This window comes from Gossypium hirsutum, chromosome D11 (genome assembly GCF_007990345.1).
Source record: "Gossypium hirsutum isolate 1008001.06 chromosome D11, Gossypium_hirsutum_v2.1, whole genome shotgun sequence".
In the NCBI taxonomy this organism is placed as follows: domain Eukaryota; kingdom Viridiplantae; phylum Streptophyta; class Magnoliopsida; order Malvales; family Malvaceae; genus Gossypium; species Gossypium hirsutum.
In genome coordinates, this window is record NC_053447.1 from 9,894,027 (window position 1) to 9,905,174 (window position 11,148).

The following is an 11,148-nucleotide window of genomic DNA, read 5'->3' on the forward strand; positions in this document are numbered from 1 at the left end:
GCCATGCCCTTAGACACTAACCTTGCTGAGAGATTATGGATTTGCACCCAAAAGTTAACATAATACAGTGGCACACTCTTAGGATCCTTCTCCAATGTCAATCTATGGAAAACCAAGAGATGATTGTTGAATGTTCATGAACTTCCTTCCACCACCCATTCAATATCAATATCATAGTAAAAGCGAAACAAATATCGTTTGTCTTCCAAATCCAAAATCGATATTCCCCTAAAGAGGTGTCACAGATCGACCAAAGTTGTGTGCATAGCCTGGAAATAGATGATACTAGCAGTCAAAAAATTGCCCACAAAATAAAGACTATCACTAACATCTCCAATCCCATCATTAGAACTGAGTTGCCATGCATCTTCCTCCTCACCCTCTATGGAGAACACTGCCAATTCGGCTTCCATACCCGTCATAGAATAACAGAAACGAATCGAGCCCTACCTAAATATGAAAATCTGATGAATAAACCACCCTAGAAATCACCTATGGTGCTAGAAGAAGCAGACATAAAACGTGCCAAAAAGCAGACTTTCCAATTTTTAAATTTTATAAAATTAAATCTTAAATATATGCATAATAAATAGAAGAAATTATGATCATTTTACAAAATACAACACTTACATGTGTCAATAAGGAAGAGCTCATGAAAAAATAAACCTCCTATTGTCGTATTCAATTTCTACATCTATTATTAATACTCGAAATCAAATTGGAATAGGTATTTTTAACACAAATATGAAATTAAAAAAATGATTAAATTCACACAAATATTATAATTCTTGAAACTGACTAACTTGATTAACAGTTAAAATTTTTGGATTATCAGCACGTGACAAATTTAACCATTCCTTTGGCACACGAGTATTGTAACGGCCCGATTTTAGCTAAATCGGAACAGTGGCTTCAGAACCACACATTTAAAGTCGTAAAATTATTTTAATATTATTTCCAATATTTACAGCATGTTATTTGATATGTGTTAAAATTTCGTGAGCTAATTTTATCGTTTAATTGCTCAATTTGAAAAAAAGGACTTAATCGCGTAAAATGCAAAAGTTACATTCTACTTATTAAAGGTATTAAATAGCTATGGAATATTAAATTAGAGGTCCTTATGTTGTAATTAGACCATAATTAAATTGAGTGGACATTAATGGGCATAATATCATGAAATTTGATGGTTTTTCATTAAGGTTAATTTAGTAAAATGATAAATAACATAAGTTAAATAAAACAAAAAGCTAAAGTTTGGTGTTCATCTTCTTCCTTAACCGAAAATAAGAGAGGAATACACCATTTTTGAGCTTTAAAAGTTTCAGCCATAGTTCCTTATGTATGGTATGTAATTTTGCTCAGTTTTTGATGATTTCTATATTTTTGTAATCATTGCAGCTCAATCTAGTTAGCCCTTACCTTTAATTTCAAAATTTTTAAAGATTTTGAGAGTTTCCATTGTTGAATATATGTGTTCTTTGATGTTTAATGTTGAAATATGAAAGCTTGATGATAGTTTTACATGTTTTGTAAAGTAATTTTTGACAAAAATGTCAAATAGGGATTAACTTGAGAAATGTGTAAATTGAGTGATTGAAATGTGAAATAAATGCAAATTTTGGGCTGCTAGGGACCTCTAATAAATTCGGCTAAGCATGGGTGTATTGAAATTTTGTGTAATTTGTGAAATAGGGACTAAATTGAATAAATGTGAAACTTTAGGGGCTAAAGTGAAAAAATGTCCAAATAGATTTTTTGAATGAAATTGAATGAATAGGTGATTAAATGAACTAAATTTGAATTCATATAGATCAAGAAAGAAAGAAATCGAATTTAGATCGGGGGAAATCGAAAGTTGACGAGTAGTCGATCCGATCTGTTCATAGTATATACGAGGTAAGCTCATATGCAAATAAATACCTTTAAATTGATTTATATATGTTTATTTATTATGGAATTGCTTTGGATGCTAAATATTTGAATACGAGAAAGTATCAACCGAATTACGACGTGCGAAAGCCCCGTACGAACCATAGGAATGGTATAGGATACGTATGTCATGACATTAGGATTCCGAGGTGTGATTTCGTGTAAGACAATGTCTGGGACATTGGCATTGTATATGATTTCATGTAAGACCCTGTCTAGGACAGTGGCATCGATATATTATAACATGTAAGACCATATCTGGGATATGACATTGTACGAGCTTTATGTACTATTAGAGTATCCTTATCAATTCCGAACGATTCAACGGGCAATGTTGAGAAGTGGATGAATATGAGAATGAGTAATCAATTCAGGTATGTATGATGCTATATGAAAATTGAAATGTTAAGGTAAATGATGCTTATGAATCATTAACAAGTGAGTTAGATGAGGAATGTGATATTTATACATGTGATTAGCCATGATTTTTCATTGATGAGTTGGTTATATTTACTTTATGTATTATAAGTTTATTTGTATATGGCTTACTAAGCTTTTAAAGCTTACTATGTTTATTTTTCACTATTTTATAGATTATCGAAGCTAGTTCGGACTCGAGAATCATCGGGAAACGTCTTCACACTATCGATCATCTTGTTGGTACTTTTGAAGCTTTGTATATATGGTATATGACATGTATAGGCTAATGAACTTTTGGTATGTTTTGAATTGTAATTCTAGCCATGTGAGTTGGCTTGAAAATGATATATCTTGTGTGATGGATGGGGGCAATTCGGTTTGTGTGATGATAAGATGCTGTCTAAATTGGTGTTTAATTGCTGTCCATTTTTTAGCATATTAATGCTGTCCAAATTAGTGCTTAAATGCTGTCCATTTTTTAGCATATTAATGTTGTCCAAATTAGTGCTTAAATGCTGTCCATTTTTTTTAGCATATTAATGCTGTCCAAATGGATGCTTAATTGCTGTCCATTTTTTAGTATATTAATGCTGTCCAAATTGGTGCTTAAATGCTGTCCATTTTTGTACAAATCAATGCTGTCCGAATGTTTTTACTTTTGTCCAAATATTTGTGAATTAATGATGTATGAATGTTGCAAATCAAAGCTATCCAAAACAAAAGATGTTTCCTATGATTACCTAGTGTAAATGCTTGTTTAATTGGAGTATAAATGTTGTCCAAAACAGGGTAGGTTACCTATGTTTTGTCTTATTTTACATGCTTATTGTCCAAATGTGTTGTCATTTATGTGGTTTTATTTAACTAACTAAGTTGTTCAAATGTGTTGATTTTCACTGACCAGTTGTGATGCTGTTATGCTGCTATATCATGTAATTTAGTTGCTATCCAAATGGAGGAAAACTTATTGACTTAAATGCTATATGTTGCTACTGTTTATTGAATGAACTGCGAAATGTTAAGTGCTGCTCGAAAAAAAATAGGGATTGTCTGAATGTTGAAATTTCGACATTTATCTTTTGATTATAATGTGTCTCGCTGGGTTAGTATGGCTTGGTATGCAAATGTGCATAGGTTTATAAAATAGAATGATTAGTAATTTGTTAATGAAATAAATGTATGCAAATGGATGTTTTGGCATATGCTCAGTATATGAAATGTAATGATATATGCTTGAATATATTTTAAGTATTCGAATGACATGAATTTGATGGTAATGAAATGGCTGAATTTCGAAACATGATTTGAAAATGTGATTTAATTAGTAAAACATGTTTGTTTAAATTAGTTATGTGTTTTAATTATGTGTTTTATTGATATGGTTAAATATTGAAATAAAGTTCGATTATGTGAAATGATTAGTAAGGCATGATTGATTTTTGGTTGGCTATGAGAATCTAATATGCGAATTTGGTTTATGTGAATAGGAGAATTGAGGCTAATTGAATTTAGAAAATTTTGTAAAGAAGTGGATATAAATTTGTGCATGAAATGTTATAAATGATTGTGCTTAACTATGTTTTGTTCGGTAATGCCTCATAACCCTAATTCGGTGACGGATACGGGTTAGGGGTGTTACAATTATCCTTGATAGATAAATCAATACATCTTTTCATTGATGGTGTGGTTGATAGAGGTTTTGGAAACACTGGTGGGGTCTTACAAAATCAAAATGGAAACGGGATCTTAGGTTACAATCACTATCTAGGAAAATTTTCAACTTTTGAGGCTGAATTGTAGGGTGTTCTAGATGGCATTCTTATTCTGCGTAGCAAGGGATTTACCAAAATAATGATTCACACAGATAATTTAGAGGTGGCTAGAGCTCTGTATGATGGTATGTTGGTGGATGCGGGTATTACTATACTCGAGAGGGTTTAATGGATTATGAGAACTAATGGCCAATGGTCTATCAGGTATATTCCTAAAGAGAATAATCTTGTGGCCGACACCTTAATTAAGTTGAGCTTAGAATGGAAATCAGGACTACAAGTTTACGACGACAACCCTAATGAAGTCTTAGATGTACTAAATAAAGAGCAAGCCAGTGATGCTTTTGTCTCTCTAATTTAATGTAATTTCTTCATTTTGTTTTTATTTCACCAAAAAAAATTCAAGACTAAATTTATTAACTTTGTATTCTACCAAAATGGGTTATTTTTATATAAAATTCTTTTTAATATAATGTATTTTGAACAATAAATGATTAAGTTTAATCTAAATCGATTTAGAGTTTGTACCATTATTTAAAAATTATTTTATATTAATATTTTATATATTTTATAATTAAATTTACATAAAATTCTTTTAATATATAATTAATATGATTTAAATTTAAAAAACCTTGTTCAAATTTGATTTAATATGAGTCGAACAAATAATTCAAGGTTTGAAGAGATCTTATTATTATTCATAGAGTAAATAGTACGTTTCTTTTAATATTATGAAATTTTTATATTTTTCATTTTTTTTATAATTGTTTATGTATGTTTAAAGAGTATGAACTAAATGGCAAAATAAAAAATAATGAGGGCTAAAAAATTTATTTTACTTTTTTTTATAACAGCCACTTCAACAACGCTAATGACAAAATTGACATAGGGACCAATATTTTTAAATCAGGAAAAGTCTAGGGATTCAAGGTATCAAAATTAAAATATAGGAATTAAATTGTAAATGTTATAAGAGTACAGAGACTTTTTAATATTTAAACCCAAAAAATAACTTAACCGCAGAAAAAACAAAAAGAAAACTGTAGAAAAAAAGGGGAAAGGAAGTACAATAAATAAAACTCCAATTGGCAGCTTTAAGGCTCGCCATTTTCTCTCCAAATGCAACAAAAGCCAAAAGGTAAAGGAATGAAGCCACTCATGTATCCCTAGATTCACGCACTGTTGCCTTATTGTTCCTTCGCTCAATTCTCCAACTTTCATATACGAATTCTTCCTTCTTTTTTAGTCCTGGAGGATTTGCTTCATCCCTTGATCATCTCATTTGCTTTGGCTAACCTCCAATTTCCTACTAATCAGTGAGTGTTTCCTTTTTCTTCTCGTAATCTTTAGCTGTCGTTTGCTTTGATCTCTCTTAATTGCTCGAGCACTTGGTATCTTGAAATTTTTGTTCAAAATTTACTGGATTTTTCTAGTACTTAATCTTATTATCTCTTGATCTAATTGATTCATTTTCTCTTGATTAAGAATTTATGATCTCAGTGATAAAAATTTATTTATTGCCTTCTTTCACTGGCATCTATTTGAACTGCAATGAACAGTGTATTGGCAATGTATATTTCACTGGAGTATTGTTATGAATAATTGATATATTTATGTTATTTCTATACACAAATTTCTTTCTGCTGTGGAAGCGCTCTGCTTATTGTAAACTAAGGGGGTGGAATTTACAATTGAGATGCAATGTTCTTCTCCTGCAACAAACTCTTTTTAAGAAAATTGTGTGCTTTGCAGGTAGATTTCGTGTTGCAATCAAGTTTTTTCTTGGTTGTTTGCCTTTTCCATGTAACTAGATTGTAGACCAGAGCATCCTTTTGGTTTCAATGGGCACACGGAAGATTTGCCTTTGGAAATCAGGGGTTAGTAGTTGCCAAGGTCACATTCCTGGCTCATTAAAAGGTGAGGCGAAGGAAAAGGAAGATGACCCTCTCTACGGGGCAGACTCGGGTGATGATCTGGATGACTTTGACTTCAAGGGAATTAGCAGTGAGCTTGGCATGGTGGAAGGTCAGGTTTGCAGTATACCATATGAACTTTTTGATCTACCAGATTTAAGGGATATATTGTCATTGGACACATGGAACTCGTGCTTGACAGATGAAGAACGGTTTTCTTTATCTGCCTACCTTCCCGATATGGATGAATGGACCTTTTGGTTGACTATGAAAGATCTTTTCAGTGGTAGTGATATGTATTTTGGGAATCCCATGGATACATTTTTCAAAAGATTGAAAGGTGGATTTTATCCTCCAAAGATTTCTTGTCTCAGAGAGACCTTACAGTCTCTTGAGAGGAGAAAATATTACCATGCAATAAGATCTTATCATTACAGAATGGTTCAAATGTTCACAGACATGAGAAGGTTGTGGGATGAATGTGATATGAGTGCTGGTGTTTCTGAAAGACTATATATGTGGAGAACAAGGAGGAAATGCGGGGATGTGAATGCCGATTTGCTTGACCTTAATGCAGTTCCTAATGATAAATATCTGTTAAATGAGGATGTTAAATCGGATGCACTCATGTCCCATTTACCAAAGAGAATAAAGACTTGGGAAAGTGTTAAAGAAAAAACCAATGTTGTCAGTCCATCTGCCAATGGCATGAACTTTATTGCCCCAAACTGCAGCACAAGGGGTGTTCTGAAGGTTAAAACTACTGGCAATGCTACTCACAATCACAACCAAAAGATGATTGTAGGTGACATATCAGAACAATGCCGACCAGTACCGAAGGGCCTGTTGAAAGTAGTTGCAAAAGTTCCTTCTGTCCTACCCCAAGTATCAAAAGTGTTCTCAAGAAGGTCACAGAAGGGATTGCTTGCGGGTGCCCAAGATTTACAAGATCGCACGGTGCCTAATTCAGCAACACCTGCATACTCGGAAAATGTAGGTAGCTTTAGTAGGACACCATTTCGATGGCAAAAGGTTGCTGGTGGCAAAATGAACCCTGAGCAATCTCAAAGTATGTTAGTTTATCAGGATAGTGCTTTAGGAAGCAGTAGATATGTACAAAACTCTAGTGAAAATAGAAGCAAGGAAGTTGGCATTGCTGATTCAGGTAAACATAAATTGTTCGAACTTGATGAGGAAAGTGTTATTGGTTCAAAGAGATACAAATTTGGTCAGAATTTGTGGCAGAACTTAGACAGGGGAAAGAAAGGATTGTTTTCATACCCATTTACTGACCAATACCATGAAGGAGAGAGGCAGACCAGAATCTTGCAAAAAGAGTGTGTGACTATCCTTCCAAGAGTTGCTGAAGCAGTCTCAAGTTCGGGAATTGAAGGAGGTTTGCAGGAGAAGTTAATTGTTTTTCCCAGCCAAATGAAGAACCCGAGTGATTTTGAAGCTGAAAATTCAGAGAAGCCAAGTAAACCTAGTGGTTCGGAGAGGCTTAAGTATGATCTTACCTTTCCTTTGACGTACAAGCGAAGAAAGTCTCAAGTAAAGAACTCATCAGGCTTCACCAACTCACTAATAACCGGTACTGTTATAAGACCTGGTAATCCAAAAGAACCAAACCAAGCTTTGGGAGAGAATGCCAAGGCATTGAAGATAAAATTCATGGGTTGGGAAAATATTCCTTTGAACAGGGATTCTTGAACAGCGTGTCAAGGACTAGAATGTTGTTAGCTCCTCCTTTCTAATATGAAAACCTGCCACATCTTGTGGTGAAATCACTCCTCTGTTGGAGGCTTCGTCTCTTTGTATAAGTCAGTATATATCTCAGAGAAAAAGCTCTTATTATCAAGTCAGATGGTTGTCATCTGTTCTCCGCATATATTTTTTTTGGTCAATCAAGTAAGAGTAATATAATATGTTTGACTGCCTTTGCATTGCCATTCTCCAGTGGTATGCATATAAGATTTGATGAAAGGTATTGGACCAAAGTCTATGTTGGGCTTCCAAGTTCCACACATAATCATCTGGGTATAAGTTAAACAGTCTGCGAAATCGAGATCTTGCATGGAAATATATATCATCTAAAGCTAACCCATGCACCAACTAAACTTCATCTAAAGCTAACCCAAGCACCAACTAAACATAATAATACTACAACAAGGTAACCTATGGCTTAATATCTTAAGCTATCAATCTAAATTATAAAAGCAAATCTATTGTCTATCAATGGCTTCTTGATCAGGTCGCCATCAAATTACCTAAAATTCAGATTAGCAGCTTGGCAACTTGGCTTGTCAAAACTAATGGCAGAAGAGAGAAAAAAAAAAGGAAAAGGAGGAGGTATCTCTGAAAGATTAGTCGTATTCCTTTAGGCTGCTTCTATATCTATTGTTCTACATTCTCTGCAATATTCTCTGCCTTTTTGGTACATTTTATTCCAACTAGTTATTCCTTTCTCACAGCATCAACATCGTCAGACTGTTCAAGGAACTGACGCTAATTCATCCTTTTTGGAAATTCCCAGAACAGACAAATTTATTTTAAAAAGGGGTAATTTCTCTAGTGGAGAACCCAACAGGAAAAAAAAAGAGCTTTAAGCATCAGTTGAAATGGCTAAACCGGTGCTACCCCATCCTCAACATCCATCTTCCTCCTCCAACAATCAATTCAACATGGCTTCTCACAACAATAGTCCTTACCTCTCCATTTCACCAGTTCCCTCATCCGGCAGCAGTAAGTTCTATTCGATCTTTTGCTCGGGATTGATCTTGAAACTGCGTTGTTGACTGGTTTGTTTGTACTTTTACAGGGCCAATGGGTACGTTATGCAACGCCTTGAACCGATGCGCTAGAAAAGCCGAGGCCCTTGTTGACGACTTTTGGAACCACCGTGAGATTTTCTCGATACGGCTATTTAGCAATAAACTAAGATTTTTGTATGTGGTTATGGTTCTTATATGCAATCTTATTTTGTCTGAAAGCAGTGAGGGTGAGCCCTAGTATTACTGATGCTGCAGTGGCAAGGATTGCCCAAGGGACAAAGCTACTTGCAGAAGGAGGGCATGATAGGTTGTTCAGACAGACATTTCAGATCTTGCCAGGGGAAAAGCTCTTACATTCTTACGTTTGCTATCTATCGACTTCCTCTGGACCAGTCATCGGTACTCTTTACATATCCAATAAAAGAATAGCGTTTTGTAGTGATTATCCCCTTTGTTATTATGATGCACCAGGTTACCAGCACTGGATGTATTATAAGGTATCTCCTTCACTTTTGATTCTATATTTTTTAGCTTTTGTTGTTTAAGTCCACCTAATACTAAACATATTCTTGCTGCCATGCCTCGCTTCAGTGGTTATATATTGCCTCTATCTTTTGCATAACAAGTTCAATTACACCTCACAGTTAAGATAAATCCGAAATTTTCAGCTTTGGAAAAGGAAATAAATGTTAGGGTAGTACCATTATACTTGGTTCTGTTTTGATGTCGTTTGAGTTCTTTTGGTAGTTAAACTTATGATATAGCACGGTGATATCCTTTCTTTGTCAATCATAGCTCGTTCCTCTTTTCCCTTTCCAACTCGGAAGAATATCGTCGGTCACTTAGCATAGCTGCCCTGAGCTTTAAGCAGCTCCAAATTTGGTAACCAATGGTTATACTAGCATCAAACCCAAGTCCAATCCCGAAGTGTGGAACTACACAGCACTGCAGCCACCAAATTGTCCTTAATTCACTAAGTATAAGCTGCATAAATTTCTATATGAGCTTTCTCTGATCATTTTTGTCTGATTCCAATCTTGCCTGGATTACTTTCGTATTCTCATATATCTTTTTCTTCATTGTTGCTACTGTTTTCATTTCTGGTTGTCTGGACTGCTTTGCTGCTGAATCTAAATTTCTGAGAATTGATCTATGGTATTGCCATATTGCTATAGGTGGTGATTGAGCTTGATAAGTTGGCTACAGTCGATCCTTCGGCAAACAGATTGAACCCTTCCGAAAAATATATTCATATGATTACCAGAGATGGCTACGAATTTTGGTTTATGGGGTTTATATCATACGACAAGGCACTCAAATCTATAAATGAAGCTTTGCAGCACAGTTGCCGCACATTATCACTGTTCTAAGAAAGTCACTCAGGTCTTTAGTATAGAGAAAGTGGCATATGTGGCCATTGGAAATTGCTGAAGTGATGGAGACGAATCGGATATATAAATATTCTTATCTTTTACTTACAAGTTACGAGGTCGAGGATCTGTTTAGACAATTGCAGTAGTTTGTCTTTGTGTTATTAAAGGTTGCAAAAAGATTGTTTATCTTGGTTAAGGTGGGTATCTGATCTTATGACTGCTGAAAAGGTGGATGTTATGTTCGAGATGGGGTTGGGGGAGAGGAAATTAATGAATGATGGCCTCATGGGTGTATGTATTGGTCCTTATCTCTGTTTCTTCCCTCTTTTTCTTGTACTATACTACTATTAGATTGCTTTTTTAAAAGAAAAACTACTATTAGATGCTCAGTTTTAAATTTTATAGGATTTTGCTAATAAGTGTTCTAAAAACAGCCTGTTATTACAATATCTAATACAATAGTATGAAACTGATCTAGGTTGGGAATGAAAGTCACATAGATTTAACCCCTGAGTTCATTTTTTAAATCTTGAAATAAATATGAATTTAAAAAAAAGAGTCAATAGCTTACAAAAAATTGATACTTTTTTAAGATTAAATGATAGTATTGTTATGAAATAAAGAACAATGTAAGTAAAAGCAACTAGAGGTAGGAGAGTAAAAAAGAGATGTACTATTATTCATTAATAATGTATTTACAATGTTTTTTTAGAACTCTTTATTTATAAGCATGAATAATAAAAACTTCTATTTTTAAATATACATTTTGGAGAAATTTTAATTATTTTAGTACGATTTTTTTTTTACAAAATTTTTGTTTAGCAAGTTTTAATAGTCCACTTTCGAAATTGACAGCTATTTTTACTCTAATTGCAGATAAATGCCTTATCCATTCAAAGAGGTCCAAAATTACTCCAATTTTTAAAGAAAAATTAATTTGCTCAATATTATGAGAGAAATTAGAAAA

General features: G+C 33.9%; 2 protein-coding genes and 1 long non-coding RNA gene across 6 annotated transcripts; all 3 read left to right on the top strand.

Annotated features, from left to right (window-relative positions):
* The first annotated feature begins 1,282 nt into the window (after positions 1–1,282).
* Positions 1,283–2,819, top strand: LOC121223726 (uncharacterized). Its single transcript, XR_005921067.1, has 3 exons — positions 1,283–1,347; positions 1,814–1,899; positions 2,526–2,819. It is a non-coding gene; the product is annotated as an uncharacterized lncRNA (long non-coding RNA).
* Positions 2,820–5,153: 2,334 nt separating this feature from the next.
* On the top strand, positions 5,154–7,973 carry LOC107912258 (uncharacterized). Its single transcript, XM_016840341.2, has 2 exons — positions 5,154–5,440; positions 5,877–7,973. The coding sequence occupies exon 2, from the start codon at positions 5,966–5,968 to the stop codon at positions 7,745–7,747; it is 1,782 nt and encodes a 593-aa protein (XP_016695830.1). The 5' UTR covers positions 5,154–5,440; positions 5,877–5,965; the 3' UTR covers positions 7,748–7,973.
* A 179-nt stretch (positions 7,974–8,152) lies between these two features.
* LOC107912260 (GEM-like protein 1) lies at positions 8,153–10,570 on the top strand. 4 transcript variants are annotated; one of them, XM_016840347.2, is made up of 5 exons: positions 8,153–8,471; positions 8,571–8,779; positions 8,856–8,936; positions 9,031–9,305; positions 9,984–10,570. In XM_016840347.2, the coding sequence occupies exons 2-5, from the start codon at positions 8,656–8,658 to the stop codon at positions 10,176–10,178; spliced, it is 675 nt and encodes a 224-aa protein (XP_016695836.1). In that variant the 5' UTR covers positions 8,153–8,471; positions 8,571–8,655; the 3' UTR covers positions 10,179–10,570. The 4 variants fall into 4 exon arrangements, with proteins under 4 accessions (XP_016695836.1, XP_016695835.1, XP_040961914.1 ...); XM_016840346.2 differs by having other exon boundaries at positions 8,153–8,386; positions 8,509–8,779; XM_041105981.1 differs by having other exon boundaries at positions 8,252–8,386.
* Positions 10,571–11,148: the final 578 nt, after the last annotated feature.